Here is a 20,860-nt window from a genome sequence, read left to right on the forward strand (position 1 = left end):
CAGGGTGCTCAGAGCCATGATTCTTAAAATGGGTTCCCTGGCAACAGCCTCAGCATCACCTGGGAACTTGTGAAAGGTGCAGGTTTTCAGGATCCCACAGACTATGTTTTGACACCCTCTACCAGGTGATTCTGATGCAGCTCAGGTGTGAGAACCTCTTACCAAAGGCCCCAGCTGAGAATCGGGACCTTGAATTAAAGATGGATGGCCTGGCCTTGTGGTCTCCCTTCTGCTGTAGGGTGAAACACTGACAAGCAAGTTTCCTGGGGTGTCAGGATGCTGATAAGAGGCTGGCTGGGCACTGAGTTGGGCAATTGAATAGTGAGATTGAATAAGCTTAGCAGAAAAGTAGGCTGAGGGCAGGGGGAATGGTTCCCATGGAAAGAAAAAAGTAGGTCAGGGGTGGGGGCTGAAGGGCCATGGGAGGTACAGGAGGAGGTGTGGGGTCCCCGAATTCCTACCTGACTGATGACTTTGACTGCTGGCCTTGTTGAGTTACTCAAGGATACTAACCTTTGCCATCATGGAAGTGTGGTCACTTAGCCTTTGCTGTCCCTCTAAACTCAGGGAGTTCTTGTACCTTCTGCTCCTGGGTACTCATTCCAGTACCATTGTTCATAGGCTGAGTTTGGCTCTTGTTTTGGCATTTTTCTATCCTAGGCTCCAGAGTCAAATGCCAGCTCTATGGCCTCAGTGAGACCTGCCCAGGAGGAGCAGCTGACAACCCCTCCAGGGAAGGTGGTGAACATCAGCTCCCGAAGTCCCCGCTGCCCTCGAAACCAGTCTGCCCTTCGCAACAGCAAGACCTTCTCTCCCAGCTCTGCTCCTTGCCCCTCCTCAGGTGAGATTTGGCAGCCCTTTTTTACCCAGATCCCACCATCCTGGGCACCCCGCTTGGCATGGGAGCTATGCCAGGGCTGAAAGTGCAGGGATGCCTGAGGCCTGGCCCCACTCAGTGACGCTCTAGGGGACGAGGTTAAGATAACAGAAATTGCCACCTCCTTGAGAGGCGGGAAGAGGCGGGCCTGTCACCAAGGGCTTTAGGGTCTTTGGGTGCAGGAGCCAGTGAGAAACGTGATAGCTCTTGCCAGTTCGTTCACTTTTGAGGGGATTGTGCTTTATGAGGTCAGCAGAAGCCGCCTTAACATGCTGAGTTGGTGGCTTAAAGTCTGAGAAGGGTTGGTTCTTTCTGAATCTCCTAGAGACTGTTTTTCTTTACATCTAAAATATTTGAGTAGCCCTGACAGACGTGGTTCAGTGGGTCTCCCAGTTGGGGGTGTGTGAGAGGCAACTGATCAAGAGGCAACCAATCGATGTTTCTCTTACACATCAGTGTTACTCTCCTCCTCATTCTCCCTCCCTTCCCCTCTCTCTAAAAGTAAATTTTTGAAAATCTTTTAAAAATAAAATATTAGAGTAAAGGCACCTAAGTTCAGGGGCTTCCCAGTAGTATAATACAAGCCTTGGAAAGAGTCTGACCTTCCAGCCCACTGTGTTTCTTTGCCCCAGTTGTACATCTGGGAGATATTTATTTATTTAGATTTTATTTATTTTTTTCGTCTTTATACTCAAGGAATTAATAAGGGCAGGTCCAGCTACAACAAACACACAGGGAAGTAGGCAAAGGAGTGAAGGGGAAGCAGTTAACAGATTTGGTCTTGAACTTGAAAGGGGAGGGTGGAAAAGTGATGATCCTTGGGGCTTGGGATGGGGACCAGCAGGAAGAAAGCTGTCTGAGGAGAACATGGGTGTGCTCAAAGGGGTGAGGCACTACCCCTGGGGCTCAGAGTTGAGAGGGAAGAAAAATGAGGCCCTTTTCCTGGGAACAAAGCACTTGGCCCAGTCTCCTCCTGCCCCACCCCATCCACAGAAGAGATGTGGCCCCCATTCCTTTGCTTCTCTCACTGGCCCAGAGGCTTTCCAGGTTGAGACTCTGCAAGAAGCTTTTGCTCAGCTAATATGTGCTGATCATGATGGCACAGGGTGGGGCAGCCTTGATGATTCTTGGGAGAAAGCCTGCGAAGAGTCCCCACGTGCCAGACTCAGCCCAAATCCTCCACAGCAGCAGCCAGGTGGAGTCAGTGTGCAGGGATGACACTCACTGCCTCCACTGCTCCCAGCGCAACCTGGTGTTGTCTTCACCACATGGAAGGGTAAAGTCAGGTTGGCTGCCACCGTCCCTGAGACGCCGCCAGCCACAAAGCGGACATGCACACTGATGTCCGGTTCTTTGGCCTGAGCCCACTCAGCCAGCTCTTCAACAGCTCATAGCTGAACCAATACAAGGCTGAAAAGAGTACATCCCGAAGAGCCATGGCAGCTCAGACACAGGTACCCACCTTCCAGTATGACACATGCTGAACCTGTCTGTACCAGGTCCAGGGGGCCGATCACATGACAGTACCCAAGTGGGCTGGGGCACCAGCCACCATCTGTGCGTGGAAGTCCGGTCAGAGGTCGACTACACAGGAAGGCCTTGAGTTGGTGTTAGGCAGTGAAGTGGTGGGCGATGGCTGGCACAGTCATCACCAGAGTGGGTGGGAGGCCGCTCTATAGGGTCCTGGTGCTCTCGTGTCTCACAACCTTTACAAAGGCATCAGTGGTGCCAGTGAAGTGAGTGGGATCCTGAAACCAGGTGGCACAGCGAGCACCGTTTGGGCACAAATACAGGGGCTCCAGGACACCATTGCAGTACAGGAGTCACTTTTCATTTGGCATACGAGAAGCTCCAGAGTCTGGTGGGAGGCGTCAGCTCGCTGGGCACTGAGGGGCATTAAAATTTCAGGTGAGCCTTCACCATGTCCAGTGGGGTCATGAAGAGAAAGGTGACCACAGCCCCGCACCTGAGGTCACCATTTGTTGGAGGGGGCTAATGCCCTCAGGGCCCTGATCAGCCATCTTGTAGCTTCAATTCTGGCTCTAGGTTGGTACCTGTGCAGCGCGGGACTCAGGGCCGGGCAGGCCCATGGGGGCTCTGTGGCTGGTGCTGGGTCCACACCTATTTATTAATTTTTAGAGGGAGGAAAAGGTAGAAAAGGAAAGAAACAACAGATGTGCAAGACAAACATCGATCTGTTGCCTCTCACATGCCCCCAGCTCGGGATCTGGCCCACAACCCAGGCATGTGCCCTAACCAGGAACTGAACCAATGACCTTTTGATTTGCAGAACAGTGCCCAACCCACTGAACCACACCAGTTAGGGCTATCTGGGATACTTTTAAATTTAGGGTCCTTAATTGGGTTACTAGGTACGTAAACCCAGGACTTATTTCCCTGAGGCACCAATTTTCTTTGCTTACTATTTCTTAGTAAAACAGATTAATTATGGCTAGAATCATGAATTTTAAAGGTAAAAAAGAATGTGTGGATGCTCTGCAGCCCTTCCCTGTATGCCCCTGGCATGAGTCTATGGTATATGTACCTAAGCCTGACTCCCTCCTTTCACTCACCGAAGTCTTGTAACTCCTTAGACTGACCTGATGAGATAGGATGTCAGGGCATGCAGGGACAGCAGGGCGTGAGGGCTGGCACATTCCTTTGTGCCCTGTGACCTGGAAGACTTCCACATCAGGCGTGAAGAGTGTCATAACTTTTCCCTTAGGCAGACTTTCTTGCTGCAGAACCTTGGCCATCCTGGACATACTGAATATCCACACTGGCCAGGTTTTCTGCAGTGATGTCTGATGCATGATGAATCATACAAGAGGCAAGGTGGTCCTGCTTCTGTTCTTACCCTGATCTAGATGGGTGTCCTAAAACCTGCAATAACTTTCTAGGTGAAGACACCTAATGTCCTGGTGTGTTAACAGTTCTCTAGGGCAGTGATTTTCAGGCTATTTTCATCCCATGACACACAAACTATTTACTAAAATTCTGTAGCATATCAAAATTATACCTATTTTTGCTTATCTGACAAAAATAGGTATAATTTTGATTCCTTCACTCGAGGCAGCTATTGTTGTGTTGTCTGTAGTTGTGTTCACTTCCCCTTCTCCTTTTCTAGGTTTGAGAAACCCTCCAAGACCCCTCTTGGTGGCCGGTCCCTCCAGTACAGGAAGCAGTGACTCAGATGGTGGCCTTTTTGCCGTCCCAACAACTTTGCCACCCAATAGCCGACACGGGAAGCTATTCTCTCCCAATAAAGAGACAGAATTGACTTTCCTTCAGCATCTGAACTCCATCAGCGTAAGTGTGAAGACTTCATCCCTCTGCTCACCTGCTGACCTGAGTTTGCTGTGAAAACACTCTCAAGGATAGGGCGCTCTTTTCCCCACAGATGCAGTCGGATTTCTTCTTGCCAAAGCCCCGGAAATTGCAGAACCGGCACCTACGGAAGCCACTGGTGGTCCAGGTCAGGAACCCTGCCTGGTCAGGTTTGCGTGGTTGGCCTCCCACTGGCCAAGCTGCCGGGCACATTGTTCTTCCCTTGTGTCTTGGGTGTTAACCTGAAATGGGGGATCCCTGTCCCTTTCTTCCTTTTTCTAAATAGGATAACTAAAGTAATAACAGTGTCCCTAACTATACCTGAAATTAAAGATAATTTTTGCACAACATGAAAACTACTTGCAAAAAAGACAAGTTTCTGAGGATTCAAGTCCCAGGAATGTTCCAGATTAGTATATATTTGAGGGCTCTCAGAACATCTCTTTATAAATATCTAGCCAGTGGAAGCAGTTGGCAAGGTTTATGGATTGGTCAGAGCCCAAATCTCATCAGTGTTCATAATGATAAACACTGGGGGGATCTGCAGATGACACATGCAAACCAGAGGGGAGATACAGGAATAAGCTGCATGTGCGAAAGAGCGCAGTTTTATTTGGAGGTAAAAAGGTAAAAGAGGTGAAGCTGGAATTATGAAATGACTGTGGGCTTAGAAAGTTACAAATATGCATTGTTTTGGGATTAGTGCATGGATCTCGTTTTATTAGACTCATAGAAATCTATTCAGATTAATTTATTTAAAAATGAGAGACTGCATGATGGATCTTAGGAAGAAAGATGTATTCTAAATCTTAAGTGTTTTTATGTATTTTGTGCAGACTACAGTTGACTCTTGAATAGTGCAGTGGTTAGGGTTGCTAACCTCTTGCAGAGTCAAAAATCCATGTATAACTTTTGACTCCTCCAAAACTTAAATTGTCAGTTAGTATCCGCAAGGGAATGGTTCCAGGATGCCCCACAGGCACCAAAATCTGCAAATACTGGAGTCCCTATATAAAATGGTGTAGATTAATGCACAGTTGGCCCTCCTCATCCATAGATTCTCAACCGTGAATCGAAAATAGTACAGGTATTTATTGAAAAAAAATACATGTATAAGGGACCTGCACAGTTCAAATCTGTGTTTTATGGCCAACTCTTAAGTGTTAATGCATTTGGTTTTAGTGTAGTTGATGAAGTATCTTAACAGCTTTATTGATAGGTAGTGCACATACTATAAAGTTCACCCATTCAAAGTATACAGCTCAGTGGTTTTTAAGTATATTCACAGGGATGTGCAACCATCACCAGAACATTTTCATCACCCTAAACAGAAGCCCTCTGTTTATTATCTTCATTGCCCCCTCTGCCAGCCCTGGCAACCACAAATCCCCTTTCTCCCTCTGGATTTGCCTGTTCTGGGCATTCACATGAATAGAATCACATAATGTGTGGCCTTTTTCATTTATTTATCCTCACCTGAGGACACTTTTTCATTGCTTTGATAAAGAGCGGGGGGGGGGGGGGGGCCGGCATTGAGATGAGAGAGAAATGTTGATTGGTTGCCTTCTCATATGCGCCTTGACCAGGAATTGAACATGCAACCCTTTGGTCTATGGGATGACGCTCCAGCCAACTGAACCACACCATTTATTATTTTGTTTTGTTTTTAAAGATTTTATTTATTTATTTATTTATTTATTTATTTATTTATTTATTTAGAGAGGGAAAGGGAGGGAGAAAGAGAGGGAGACAAACCTCAATGTGTGGTTACCTCTCACATGTCGCCTACCGGGGACCTGGCCCACAACTCAGGCATGTGCCCTGATGGGGAATCGAACCAGCAACCCTTTTGATTTGCAGGCCGGCACTCAATCCACTGGGCCACATCAGCCACGGCTCCATTTACTGTTTTTATGAAAAGTTTTATTGGACACAGCCAGTCATTTATTTCCCTACTGTCCACAGTTACTTTCATACTACCAGGGTGGCGATGAGTAGCAATAACAGAGACTATATGGCCCCAAAGCCTAAAATATTTCTCACCTAGTTAGTCCTCTCAGAAAGTGCATTTTGAGCAGAGCAGGCATGTCTTCAGCTCCTCACCTTTTTAACAGGTCACCCTACCACCTCACAGCAGCTGAGCAGATGGCCCTGTTGAGTTTGCAGCCCCAGTAGCATTTCCTCTCCTCTTTGCCAACACTTTGGCATTCCTCTGAGGGGAATGGAGATGTCCTTTGTATGTCAGCAGAGAGGCAGCTGTGCCCCCAGAGCTGGAAGTCCTCGGGACACTTTTGGATTGACAGATACTTCTGTTAATGTTTTACTTCACAGCGTAACCATTTCAGCAGTTAATATTTCTTTAGATGGTATTTGTCACATTTGAACTTCATTATTCACACACAGAAGCCCTGGACAGATAGGGAGGGGTGGGCACCAGGACTGTCAGATGGGGTAGAGGGCTACAGGCCCTTAGCCTATCTCTGCTGTAGCCAACAACTTTATTTCCTTCATCCCAAATTTGAGGCGGCCCAGAATAGGTCCACACTGTAACAGTCCACGTTGAGTGGTTATAAACAGAAATATATGACTAGTTGCATTTCAGCCAAATCCAGAGGAACGTTCTGGATTAACAGTTGATGGTTCTGACATTTCTCCCATGTCCCTGGAGAAGGTTTGATCTCTTGGATTCAGAGAGGACCCAGTGTTCAGGGCTTATATATATCTATAGGATATATTCGTCCTTAGACTTTTTCAGGTGCCCTTGTGTCATTAGCTCTAGAACCAGAACCATCTGGTTATACTCAGCTTGCTGTTAACTGGAATACCCATTTATAACTCTTCACTGGTTTCCTGAGCGATTTTTGGTGTTGGGGTTTTTTTTTGTCACCTGATTGTTGGCAGTTTTCCCTCCACAGAGAACCCTGCTTCCTAGACCATCTGAAAACCAGTCCCACAATGTCTGCTCCTTCTCTATCATGTCAAATTCCTCAATAACCGGTAAGCACTGGGGCTACTGGGGTTGGCTTTTCACTCCTCCTTACTTGCATGCCGCCTCGTCTTTGGGAATGGCAGGCGTTTGCTTTCGAGGCTCTTGGCATGACACTTCCAGCATTCCTCTGCCCGCTCTGTCAGCAGACACTGAGTGTGCCCCTTCACTGGGCCTGGGCTGCAGTGCAGGCAAGCGTGGGCCTCTGTCAGGTGGTGCACGGGCAGCTCCCTTCAAATGTGGGCCTAGGTGGCCCTATTAGGGATGCTTTGCTTAGTTTGGCCCACACTCTCTCTGATATTTTGTCAGGCTTTTTGTTTGTTTTATTCTTTGGAATAGATGTGATCTTGAGGTGTACAAATCAGGCCTTCATGGGTCTCTAAGGTCACTGAGTGCCTTGGCTCTTTGAAGTAAATTTTTTCACTTCAGTGAGAATAGTTTAGTGAAGAATACTCTGTGATTTAGCTTTTGAATCAATCTTGATTTTTTTTTTAAAGGTTTCTTTTTTCTTTTTAGAAAGAGGGGAAGGGAGGGAGAGAAACATCGATGAGGGAGAGAAACATCAATGTGCAAGAGAAACATCTATCAGTTGCCTCTCTCACACACCCCAACCGGGGACCTGGCCCACAACCGAGGCATGTGCCCTGACCGGGAATCCAACAGGTGACCTTGCGGTCTGCCAAATAATGCCCAATCCTCTGAGCCACACTAGTCAGGACCCAGTCTTGATGTTGACATTTCAGATTTACTTAACTGCTAGACCCAGACAGCTGTTGATTGCTTTTTCTCATGCCTCCTTTTTATCTGCAGAAAGCCTAATAGGAAAGAGCGCAATTGCAGAGGCAGAGTCTGAGTTCAAGATTTGATGCTCTGACTTCCTCAGAGGAGCTTGTAGGCTAGCTCAGGTGTGCCTCACCCTTAAAGGGCCATCACCAGGGGATGAGAGTGCTGACAGCAGTCAGCCCCCAAGGGGCACAGTGGTGCTGCCATCACAGATGCCAGAGTTCTCTCCTCATTGGGGGCCAGTTTGACCTTAGACTTCTTCAAGTTAGCACATACTTGATGTTCAGTGGTTTCCATTTTGGTTCAGCTTCCATGGTCCCAACTGGCTGTGAAAGCAAACTCTCTGTAGCTTCCACCATGCACTGGGGGCAAATGGGCTTAATGCAGCGGCTTCTGTTCTTTTTCTCACAGGGAGAGGCTCGTTCCGGCCCATCCAGTCCTCCCTGACCAAAGCGGCTCTGTCTCGGCCAATCATGCCCAAGGTCCTTCCACCCCAGGCCACGGGCCATCTGGCCAGTAAGTTTTTGTGACCAACATGGAGACAGACACCACTGAGGGTTCTGAGTAATGTTTCTATTTTCTTCTTCCCCAAGCCATGCTGTCTTAGTATCCTCCAGAGAGAACAGGAAAGTCATTGCCCTTACTCATTAAAATGAGGCATGAGGGAGAGGCTGTTCCTATGAGCCCTGTGGAGCATGTTTTGGGATGTCTGTAGAGCTCGAATTGGCAATGTTTTTTCTGTTACCAGGTGCTGTTGACTTAGCGGCTACAAGTGCTGGCATTATCCCTGGGAGCCCCCTCCCCGTCTTGGATGCTGAGGGCTTGTCTGGCATCTCTCCACTATCTTCAGATGAGGCAACAGCTGCCCTCTCGGGACAAGACTCTGCTGGCAACCACCAAAATAGAGACTCCATCCCTGCCACCGTGGGGGTGAGTGTGTAAAAAGGCTTCTCTGAGTTAATACAAGCTTTCGGGGTGGGTCAGTCACTCTCCAGAGGGACAGGAGCCAAGATAATGGGATTTAGGTTATGCTGGACTCCAGTTCTGCCTCAGGAGGGGACAGGTCTGAAGGGCTAGAGGAGAGTCACTAAACCAGGGAGGGTGTGGCATGTGTGAGCACCGCATGGATCAGAGTTGAGAGCCATGGAAGGAGACAGAGTGGCGACAGGCTTGCTGGGTGACACAGGAGAATCCAGAACTGAGATAAGCAAGATCTGTATGTCAGCAGACTCCTGTGTCAGCTTGGCCTGAGAAGGAACATTAACCAAATTGGCCAGCAGTGGGCTTAGTGGCCCCTGACCAGCACTCTCTCTGCCTTTGTCAGCACTCAGGTTTCTCTGGTTTCATAGCCCAGCCCTGCCTGAGGACTATGAGGTTTTGAATTGACAGTCTTTAAGTGCAGCAACTTGTTGGCCCACCCTCTGGGACAGTGGGCTTGCTTGTCCACACGGGAAGAGATTTCCAACCCAGACCACAATGTGTTCCTGTGCTGCTAGGTTGTTTAGGAAGCTGGGGAGTAGAACAGCCCCTTCCTCAGGCGCTTAATGGCTCACTAGTCTTTGAGCAGAGTTCTGGCAGGCTGTGTGTAGTGGCTCATTGGTATTCATGGTGCTCTTTTCTTGTAGGGTTCAAGTGATCCATTTATCAGCATCCCCTCGAGGTCTGAGCAGGAGCCAATGACAGACGGTTTCCAGGTAATGTGTGCTACTGGCTGCTGAGCAAAATAGCTGCCCCAGGATCCCCCTCCAATGCTGAGTCCCCATCCTGCCAGCAGGCCTAGCATCCCTGCTGAGGACTGCCAGGATGTGACAAGGACACATGGACATCCAGTGGCTTTGTCCTTCTGTTGCCTAGATAGAAGAACACACATTTCCCATCTATGGCTGATTCAGACACAGTTGTGGGAGATTACAGTTTCTTTCCATCACCTCTCTGTTGACTTGCCCATCACTTTGTTTCCACCTTGGAAGGCTGAAGTTGATTTTTTTGTTGTTTATTATGAATCGATTGTGACTGAACAATTCCCCATCTCCCACTAGGGTTCGCCTGTCCTCTCCTTATCAGAGCTGTCCAAGGCTCCTCTCCACAATGGACTTTCCACCTCACCCTTGGCAGAGGGCTCCAGCACTCGACTCTCTCCACCTAACGTTTCTGCTCTGCTGGATATCTCCCTGCCTGGCCCACCTGAGGACGTGCTTTCACAGGGAGAGCCTGCCACTCAGATCAGCGACTCCATTATTGAGATTGCCATCAGCTCTGGCCAGTATGGTAATGTCCCTGCTCACCCCTCTTGGAATCAGTTCCCCATTCGGTTAGGGGATTTGGGCTCACCCTATTTCGCTCTCACTTTTGCATAACAAGCACCTGCCTTGGCCAGCAGAGGCAGCACAGGTTGATGAGGTATGGCTAGAACCTACAGCTGTTTATGGTCTCGTGGGACAGCTCCTGACCTTGAGACCAACAGCGGGCTAACAAGGCCTCTCCAGCCTGAAGATTAGGTGGGGTGTTGTCCTAGTTGGTTATGAATCGGGGTGGGTGCCTTTGGGTTTTGCATGTTCCAGGAGATGGTTGGCCTGATGTCCTGGTAGCAGTGGTGTGGTTGGCACTTACTGGTATGATTCAGGCCATAGATTCAAAATGAGCTGAGTTCAAAGCCTGGCAGTGTCCGGCTGTGGGCAGGTCATTGGCTCATTTGTGTACCAGGAATACCGTGCACTCCACAGAGCTGTCGTAAGCATGTGTGAGAGGATTTAGGTAAAGCTTTGGGCATAAGTTCTGGCTCCATCAGTGATAGCTGCGGCTGTTTTTGTTCCCTAGGATGGGCGTGTATTTCTGCTGCAAGGGGGTTTCCTTTCACAGACCAGTGTTGTTCATCCTTTGTGGGGGTCCCAGCAGGGTCCTGGGTCTCTAGAGTTCAGAGGCACAGAGCTGTGCTGGCACACTGCCTTAGTGACAGGTTGTGGAAGCGGAGTGCTGTTCAGCCCACGTGGCATCTCTGACCCAGGATTTTGATTGACAGGTGAAGGAGTCCCTCTTTCTCCAGCTAAACTAAATGGCAGTGACAGTTCCAAGAGTCTCCCTTCCCCATCCAGCAGCCCCCAGCCAGACTGGATTGCTTCACCCACCCATGACCCCCAGTGGTGCCCCAGCGACCCCACGGACTCATCCCTCAGCAGCTTGTTTGGTGAGTGTCTGTGAGGGGTGCCCATGTCTCTATCTGAGATGAGCAGGGGACAAGCAGGGCTCCACATGGTGAATTTAATGGGTGGACTGGAGTCTGGATTCTCCTTTGGCAGAACTCCCACTAGGACTGTTTGCTTCTTTTCCAGGGTTTGTTTTTTCTGCACTACTTACTTATGAGAGAATGTCCAGATATTCAGTGTGCAGTTTACTGAGTTTTGGCAAATATGACACCCTTGTAACCCACAGCTTAGTTGAGATATAGCCCACGTCCATGTCTCCACATAGTCCCCTGTACCCTTCTGCAGTGGAGCTAGCTGCCCTGGTCCTTCCCCGACTAGGGCCTTCTGTTCTCGCTGCCAACAGCAAAGTAGAAGAAATTGGCTTTTTATGCGCTTAGCTTCCCTCTTTTTTTCCCCTCAATAAATTACTATGATGTGGCCAGTCCAGCTTTCTTTTGGCACAGTTTGACACATTCACAGGATGTATTCATCTTCACTGGGCACCAGGTGTTGGCGTGATGGGTGGAGGATGTTAGGGAAAGACATACTGGCCTCCATAGGAGGGGCTTCTGAGACGCATCTGGGATCCATGCACTTTGCATTTTTAGAGAGTAGCCAGTACGTACACATGGCCATTGGACTGCAGCCCCAGAGAGGAGTGTGCTGTACACATGTTGAACAGGGTCAGCACCCTATGTAGACGCCACACCTGACGGCCCAGAATGCGGGCTCTGGGCTGGCTGATGCAGGGGGCCAGCACCCAATGAGTGTTTCTTGTTGTATGAGTCCTGTAGAACAGTACAGACTGCTACAAAATCAAACACAAATTGTGAAAACTTGGAAACCACTTTACATGGAGGTGGGAATTGTGACTGGAGAGCAGAATATTGAGGGCCCCTGCAAATATGAGGCCAACTTGTGTGTGCTTCTGTGGGACCCTCCAAGGGTCCCCACTTGAGAAAAGCCAGGGAAGCTATGACTCTACACACTCACTGTGTGCAAGTGTACAGGTGGAGGCCTACATGGTCCTGGTGAGGCCACCTCCAGCCTTGTCTTGGCCTGGGACTGACCAAGCTGGTCTCAGGGCTTGTTCCTCCTCCTCTTGGCAGCAAGCTTCATCTCTTCGGATAAGGGCCGGAAGATGCTGCCAACTCCAGCGGGGACCCACAGTGGCACCTCCCTGCTGGGCCCCAGCCTGCTAGATGGAAACTCAAGAGACTCATTTGTGTCCAGGTCCTTGGCTGACGTGGCAGAGGTAAGTATACAACCTTAGGCCTGAATTAGACTTCCAGCCCTCTTTCCAGAGGTGGCCAAGTCCCTCCAGCAGACCTGTTTGGTTATTAAGAACTACTCATCAAGATGTCAAAACCAAAAGTCAGCACGTGTATATCCAGGTTTTGGGCTTCTGAGAAAGGAAACTCTGGTGGCAAACAACAAAGTAATAGCTGAGCCTTAAAGATGTCAAAACCTGGGAAGTCCTGTTGTCAGGGTTGACTGCGGGGACTCTGCAGGCAGACTGGATCTTGCTGTATCTTCCACCAGCCACTTGCCCTCAGGCAGGTAACGCTGCCTTTCTGTGATGCTGATGGTGTTGGTAGAGGAGTCAAGGACAGTTGTAGGTGGCTGTGTCATCCCTGCTGCCGTCTGACTTTGAGCAGCACCTCCCTGTGTCATTACTTGTCACTGTTCCCCAAGCAGGACAAGGGGTTCTGCAGGAAGGGCACGGACACTCTCGTGGGCTCCTCTCATGATCAGGGTGATAACAACAGAAGTCACATTATGGCAGACTCTTGATGTGCAAGGAAGACTTAGTTTGTGGCCCTCATCTTTGGACCAGAATGTCCAAATGTCAATTAACAGGAATGCCAGAAATCTCCCTGGATAAATACAGGCCTCATGGAAAAGGTACCCAGAATGTGGTGTCCCTCTTTCTTAAGTGAAGCTTTCTGCTCGTGTAGCCGCCCAGGCTCCATCCCACACAGTTTGAGTATTGTCTGAGCAAGAAAGGCTTGCAAGGATGTGCACTAATTGAAGGAATGCAGACAGATACATTTAACTATAAGGCAAGGGACAAAGTAACAGGTGGTGGAAGAGAGATTTAGAGGATATGCTGAAAATGAAGAGAGTCTACATTTAGAATGCCACTTGGATGGGCTTGGTCCTGTTGATAAAAGTCCTGGAGCAACATTTCCCATGCTCTGGCTCCCCAGGATGCTGAGGTATTAGTGGGTGTCCCTCAAGGGATTTATAGTAAGATTCTTGAGGGAAGCCCTGGATCAGACAAGGCTCACACAGTGGTGTCCCGTGGCCATTCAGCTCTTGATGTGAGTCTTAGACCTGAGGAACTTGTGGGAAAGCTTTGGAGGATTCTCGGCTGACCCCTGACATGAATGGAAATTTCACCTAAATACAAGCTAAACAAAGCAATATAGTAAATTCCCTCCCCCCTCGATGAGCATTTCTGTGGCCACAGAACCTTTATTTAGAGAACACCTTGTGACTCTACTGTCCCCCAAGAGGCTGGTCTCTTTCTCTTCCTGTGTCTCTGTGGACATTGTTTATAAGCACCTAGTTCTTGCAAAGGCGGGCACTGCACAGACATCCCAAGATGACACTCCAGGACTGTGCTATTTAAAGGTGGTCCACAGACCCACTACAGAACACCTTGAACTTATTAGAAGGGCAGACCCTGGAGCCATCACAGGCCCAACAAAAAAAGAACCTGCATTTCTAACAAGATCTGTGAGTGGCACATTGCACACAAAGGTAGGCAGCACAGAACAAAGGCAGGTGCTATTCATGAACTACTAAATCCATAGCCAGTAACACATATTTACCTGCAGAAATAGCAGGTGTTTATCAAAAGGATCTGACCAGGAACTTCGCACATTCAAAAACATGAGTGTTTTTAAGGTAGTCCTCATCTAGAAGTGCAGTTTGAAACATGTGGCTGAAATGATCTGATGGTGGGATTTGAGTAAAAGAGATGGGAGCAAGAGGTGTGTGGGAGAGAGGCCTAGATTGACCACAAATTGATGAAGCTGGTGACCGATATATGGAGAGAAAAACAGTCACTGTTTTCTCTCCTTTTGGAAAACAAATTTCAGTTTGTTTTCCTGTTTCTCACAATAAAAGTTTTAAAATTCAGTTCAGGCCATAGCTCTACTCAGAATTTTACAAAGCTTTTTATTTCATTATTTCATGCAGTTCATTAATGATGTGCTAGGCACTGAGTGAATAAAACAAGGGCTTCTTCCTCATGAGGCTTCCACTCCAGCAAAGGAGGCAGAGTATAAACCCTGAAGACTGTAGGTTCCACATATTTGTCCACAGAATAAAGTCCCAGTACCTAAGACCCTACTGTACACACTGGAGTCTGTCTCTTGTCTTCAACTCCACTTACTATCACATCCATCAGCTTTCTTGTTAATGACAGAGCCAAAGCCTATTCCCACCCCCAGCCTTTTGACCTCATGTTTCTTCTGACATGAATGTGCCCACCACCCTCATGGCAAACTCTGTCCCCTTTCTCCACTTAGGTCTCCTACAGGCCACCCCAGAGTTTCTGCATTCCACTTTGTGCCATTTGTCTATCTGTCTGACTGTCTTCCCCCCAACAGTCTCATAAAAAGGGAACCACCACTCAGATCCTGGCAACCAGATGTGCTAAGCTCACTGTACACTCTCCATGCTTGTCAAAACAATGAGAGTTCAGGCTGCGTGGCAGGGGTTGGTGGGTGGGGTGGGACCTCCATCCACAGCCCTCTGACCCTCTTCTGGACATTTTATTTCCTTACATCAGAGAAAATATTAAAAGAGTATTTGCACACACATTGGGAAAAAGAGGAATGTCATCAGGATGTCAGTCTTTTGAGGAAATGGGTTCTTTGAAGATGTAATTCTAGCAGTCAGGAAGTGCAGAGAGGCTGAAATGGAGGCATATATATATTCTTCAGTGAGTGCAAAGGCACAGGAAACTATTGTTTCAGCATTCTACAGAGGGAGATGTTCTTGAGCTTTTTGGTCATTTTGATACCAAGATTGGACACAAAGTGGACAGTGAGAGTTACTGAAAGATTGCAAACAGCATTGGGTACTCAACCAACATGTCTCTGACAGACATAAGTCTAGAAACATGTGCTTCTGAGAAAGCAGATGTACACATAGCTGTGGTGAGACCTGGCAATGCAGGACTAGCAGATGATGAAAAGACTTAATACAGCTTCATTGCATCCTTCAGCAAACTGCACCTGCTTTCATCAACCCAGAGGAGGATTTCTGAGGAAGACCAAACTGTCTTCACAGAGTTGTCCCTGTAGTCTAGTTTTATTCTAATGGTAAAAGTAAGTTACTTCAAACATATAGAAAAATATACACATGTATGCAAGTATGTATGTCTGTGTTCAGATTACCTTTCACAGGCACAGAAGTTGGGGGGAAATTTCAGTTTAGTGAAAAGGAAACTAAAGATGCTTTATGTGTAAAAATTGTTTGAGTCTATAACTCTCACACTTATTGAAGGCAAAATGCAGTTGACAGAAGAAATTACTATAATACAGATCTAGTATGTTACCTTTATCAAGTTATGTACCAAAATGGAAAGATAGGTTTGAGAAGTTCAGAAGCCTTGGTATTTTAAAAACAAAGTATTTCAAAGATGTATTCCTAATAATAATTCATATCCCTTTTTACTTACCAACTAGAATATTACAGAAGCTGAATATCAGAATATCAGCTTCCTTACATACAAAAGGCAGAGTTACCTATTTCTCCTCCAAAAGAGACAAAAGTGGGAAAGGAAGCTTATTTGAGTCCTGATCAATCAAACATCTGTTACTTAAGAAACTTGCCAATCATTGTGGCACCCTCAGCAAGCAGTTGTCTTAATCAGTGAAAAAGGTACACTGATGTTACAGGTAAAGTAGAAATGTGGTTCTTAACATTTTAACAAAATAGCTCTAATCCTGCCAGTTGTTGTCAGTATTAGGTTTCATAGTTGCCTTTCTAACTCCTTCTTAGCACTATTTGAGAATATATGTTAATGCTGTTCACTAGTTTAAAAAAAAGTTTACTGAAATCAGTTTAAAAGACCTAGAAGAGACCTACTATGTCCTTTTTTCCTCGAATGTGAGAAATAAATTTTCTAACAGCATATTTATCCTGGTTCAATTCTAATGGGTTGTAAAGTTAATTTCATGTTGTGATTAATAAAAGCATCTTCTTCACTCAAAAAACAAAACCCAGAGTTCAAAACGATGTGCTATTCTGAGATTCTTCCCAGAGTGCTGGGCTGCTGTTACATGGCAAGTCGATGGGAGATTACAGTCTTCACTGTAGAGAGACCTTGAGGTCTTAGGTTCATTTGCCTTCGATTGGAAGTCCAAGTTGTGGCCATTCTCGTCCAGTCTAAATGGCAAGCCACCACTAGCTGATGTGGTCTTGCCTTGTGTCCTCTGCCCACAGGTTGTGGATTCCCAGCTGGTGTGCATGATGAATGAAAACAGCGTTGATTACATATCTCGGTTCAACGACTTGGCCCAGGAGCTGTCCATTGCTGAACCCAGCCGCCGAGAGGTTCTGTTTGATGGCAGTGGAGGTGCACCCCCTGTCAGCGATCTATCCCAGTGAACGTACCTCGTAGTGGGGGCATCCTAGAGGCATCATAGGAAGGTTTACCAGGCTAGTGATCCTCAACTGTGGTAGGTAAAGCCCTCTGCAGACTAGAGGAACACAAATCAAGCCCAAGATCCCCAAAAGACGGTCAGAATAGAGACACCTCTGCACCCCAGAATATGCAACATGCTGGAAGTCGTGTCCCAACAGGCATAGGGCAGTAGTGGCCTAGGAGATGAGGCTGAGTTCTGGAAGGGTCAATGTTAGACATTACTGTGGCCTTGGAGCAGCTCTTCATTCTTCACCAGTTGTGGGATCTCATATTGGGGTCTCCATAATGACCACATCTCCACCCAGGCTTCTGCCTTGGTTATTGTGTTGGACAGTCCGGAGGGTCTTAACTTTCTGAAAGGAAGGGGTGGGTGTGCCCTGGCGTAGTTGTTGCATCCTAGGGAATTGTAATCTTCCTGCTCTCTGCAGGGAGGCTGCAGACCATGGCTGCATTCTTTCTGCCAAACTTATGCCACACTTCGGTTGCTTCTCTGCAGAGAGATGATGGAGGGCGGAGGGGTGGGGAGAACAGCTAGGCCTGGCCTGGTGATATCTGTACCCACAGATAGCAGACACTTCAGGGACACTGATCACAGGGCAGCAGAAGGGTCCCAGGACAGTGTAACTGGTGCCATCACCCCAGAAATACTGACCCTTGCCTGGTGCTTCCCTATCTAGATGTGTGTTCCAAACAGGAAGGGGAAAGAATCATGTCTTTTGCATGATTGTGTGGACTTTTAGAAAAAACTGCTAATCTGGTTGGAGAATGTTTCTTATTTTAAAAATTAGACAATGAAGAGGTAAAACAATTTAGTTGGTTTCCTTCCTGCATCCATCTACAAGTTTCTTCAAGGTGATCTATGATGTTTCTTCTCTCTATTGGGATGATCCCTGAGCACTTGTTTGACTACAGTTAATACTTTCTTGAACTTCTAATGTGTTACTGTTTAGCATCTGTGACAAGTGGATTTTGCAGGGATGGTTCTCTTCTTCAGTCTCTTTTTTCATTTTGTTAGCCTAAGAGCAGAGAACACTCTGATGCATAGGTTTAATCCCTCATGTCTACTTTTGTCCTGTGGGTCTCCTATTTCACTTCTTCCTTTTTACGGAATGCAGTCAAGGGTCACATGTCCTGGTGCAGTTAGAGCACTAGTTTTTACTACTGCAGGTGGTCCAACATCTAGTTCTTCCCCAGAACGGAGTTACCAAGGCTTCCATCAGCCTTCTCTGGAGCTCTTACCTCTAATGTGGCTTCCTTCTTTCAGATCTTGTTCTAGGCACAAACATCACTCCTAGGAAAAGTTCCAAAGTTCTGGAGATAGAAAGGGACATGGTATCCTGTTATTAAGAAATATAGACAGCATTATTTGAACCAGAGTATCTTTAAACTACTTATGTTTTGTGATCAGTATATCAGCTTCCTGAAATCAGCACCCTATTGAGCTGAACAAGATCAGGATATCTTTGGGCATCTTACTTGGGTAGGTCTGCAGTAGGTTAGGAAACAAGGCTGAGCTTAGGCCACAACTAGCTTCCTCATACCTCTCTACTGTGTGGGACCAGAGGTGCCAAGTAACATTGGAGCATAGATGCCAATGGCAGTGTGTACTGTGCCAGAGATGAAGGGTTCCTGAGCTGCTTGTTCATTGGGACACTGGGAGGCAGTCTAGTTGGTAGATTGGCACCTGTTACTCAGTGACATCCCAAAGGAGAAAAACTCTGGAGACTCAGATCAGCTTTTGTAGGCTATTTAGTAGCACCTTCTGCCTGGATCTCTGGCATAGACTCCATCTGGGAGTTGCTGACTGGCCAGTGTCATTCATTGGGGAAGTGGGCTAGGAAGGAGAGTGGACTAACTCTTCTCACCTGTAATGAAACTTACACATTTCCAGAGAATTCTGCTTCTCTAGCAACCAGATGCTTAGTATAAGTGTTTGCTTGCCACATTAAGGGGAGAATGGTGTCATTTGTAGCATTATAAGGATGGATACATTTTTTCCCAGCCTAAGTGAATATTAAAATAAGCAACTGTTAAAGGCTGGATTTTCAAAAGACCCAAAATAGAGAAGCCTCCTATCTCCTGCATCTTTCTCTGCCTTTCCAATGGAAGTTGTAATAGTTTCAGTATACACCTGTGGCTTCCCTGTACATTTGAGCATGTTGTAATTAACACATCGGTTTCTCAGAGACATGTTTTCCTGGTCACTCTAATGTTGTCTGGCATCTTTTTGCTGATTCATCTTTTATGAGAGTGAGATTGTCTCTGGTCTCAAGGGAGTTAGTGCTGTGGCCTTGATTCTTATTGTGACTCTCCAGTGGTGAGCATTCCCTTCTTTAGAAAATGCAGACAAATTGAAGTTTTTGGTTCCACATGAAGTTTGTGATAACATTTTTTTTTTTTTTTTTAATTTCTCTGTCTTCCGGATGTAGAGCACTTGCTCTCAGGGAGTGGGGATAATTGGAAACATTTAGTCAGTTGATCTGCATGATTTCTCACATCTTCAGGTTCTCAGCCTCAGAATCCCATTCTTTATCATTCTGTATCATGGCCTCACCACTGATGGGTGTCCCTTTCAATGTAATAGCATTTTAACTGAGATTATACCATCGAACCCAAACTTGTGCAGAAAAAAGTTATGGAATAAAACACTGGAAACAAGCGGATGAGGAGCATACCAGCTGCTATGGGGTTGGGGTTTTTTGGGGGGTTTTTTTGTTGTTTTTTGGGGTTTTTTTTTTTTTAAAGACATTGAGATCTATCAGATGCATTTGTGAGAAAAATAGGGCACTTTGTCTTGAGGGGGGAAAAAAGAAACCACAGCAAACCTTTCCTGTCAGAGCTCTCCTAATCCCACAGTAATTTGTAAGTCTCATTAAGTAAGTTCAGGCTTGGAAAGCACTACAACAACCTGTACCCTTTGTTCTGTAACAGGATAACTGGCTCCAGAGCTTCTTGTCTGGGCAGCGGAACTTACTGCTGTTTCTTTTAAATAATCGTTAAGCCATATCATCTAAGGTTTTCGGCTTGTTTGAGATGTGAATTTGTTTTATAGATAATAAATATACATATACAGTATATGTATAAAGCAGAATGCCTGTCCTTCCTGATTACTTTTTGTACCATATTGTAAATTACATTATTTATTCTTTACCAATTTTGGGAATAAAAGGTGTTTTGGTTATTTAATATAATAAACAAAAAGCTGTTAAACTTCTTATGTTTAAATTTCCAGTTTAACTTGTAAATCTGTTTTTATTATTGTGCATAAATACATACTAATACTTGATCTAATTTTTGTTTCTGCCTCTTTTTTTAAGTGTACTTTACAAACAGTTAAAGTGGCTTTTCATTTGTTTGGTGAGCTCTCAGAAGAACAGAAGGGCTGTCCGCAGTGTAATTTAGTAACAGAACACTGCCGACTATGTTTTAGTTTTATTTTGGAGCCAGAGGGAACTGGCGCACTTTACTTGTTTCATATTTATGATGATGACTTTGAGGCTCTCCAGGACTCCGAAGGGCAGGAACTGCCGAATCCCCGAACAGATAATTCAGATTAGCGTTGGTTGATTTTTTGCCAACCACTGGACCTGCCATTTGACTCGTTAGCAAAATTCAGTCTCCTCACAGATAACTTCCATTATTCCTTCAGAAGAAACAGCTAGTCATTGGCCTTGGGGAAGCGGTTGACGTCTAAGAAAAGTCTAGACTTGGCCTTCCTCTCCTCTTGCCCGCGTGTCTGGTTCCCCAGGGCGCGTGTTAGGCCTCCCTCTTGGCTGTCGGTAGGGTAGTGCCCGCTCCCACTCAGGAAGCGATTCCGGGTGAAAAGCTTTGGGAGAAGGTGAGGTGGGGCCTCAGCCCAGGCCGCTAGGTGCAAAGGCCGACGTCATGCCCCCGCCCCCACCAGCGGCAGCCCGCCTCTGTCGGCCTCCTGCCCAATGCTGGTGCCTGATGCTATCAGCGGCACCTGCTTCCACCAATCGGCTGAGAGCGTGGCCATCTACAAGCCTTCGGGTCTTGGGATGGGGGTGGGGCTCGGTGCC

General features: G+C 46.8%; 1 protein-coding gene and 1 pseudogene across 2 annotated transcripts in view; one reads left to right on the forward strand and one right to left on the reverse strand.

Moving 5' to 3' along the window:
- CRAMP1 (cramped chromatin regulator homolog 1) overlaps positions 1–20,049 on the forward strand; it is a 64,675-nt gene extending 44,626 nt beyond the window's left edge. For both annotated transcript variants that reach the window (XM_054589369.1, XM_054589368.1), the window contains 11 exons: positions 661–841; positions 4,005–4,186; positions 4,278–4,352; positions 7,120–7,201; positions 8,385–8,489; positions 8,722–8,903; positions 9,599–9,667; positions 10,013–10,241; positions 10,993–11,157; positions 12,265–12,410; positions 16,619–20,049. In XM_054589369.1, the coding sequence (XP_054445344.1) occupies positions 661–841; positions 4,005–4,186; positions 4,278–4,352; positions 7,120–7,201; positions 8,385–8,489; positions 8,722–8,903; positions 9,599–9,667; positions 10,013–10,241; positions 10,993–11,157; positions 12,265–12,410; positions 16,619–16,783 (1,581 nt within the window). In that variant the 3' untranslated portion in view covers positions 16,784–20,049. The remainder of the gene's footprint in view (positions 1–660; positions 842–4,004; positions 4,187–4,277; positions 4,353–7,119; positions 7,202–8,384; positions 8,490–8,721; positions 8,904–9,598; positions 9,668–10,012; positions 10,242–10,992; positions 11,158–12,264; positions 12,411–16,618) is intronic.
- On the reverse strand, positions 1,955–2,687 carry LOC129083581 (probable mitochondrial glutathione transporter SLC25A39; annotated as a pseudogene).
- Positions 20,050–20,860: the final 811 nt, after the last annotated feature.

The sequence above is a fragment of the Pteronotus mesoamericanus genome, unplaced genomic scaffold (genome assembly GCF_021234165.1).
Source record: "Pteronotus mesoamericanus isolate MK-2021 breed Mesoamerican mustached bat unplaced genomic scaffold, CSHL_Meso_final scaffold_167, whole genome shotgun sequence".
NCBI classification, from domain to species: domain Eukaryota; kingdom Metazoa; phylum Chordata; class Mammalia; order Chiroptera; family Mormoopidae; genus Pteronotus; species Pteronotus mesoamericanus.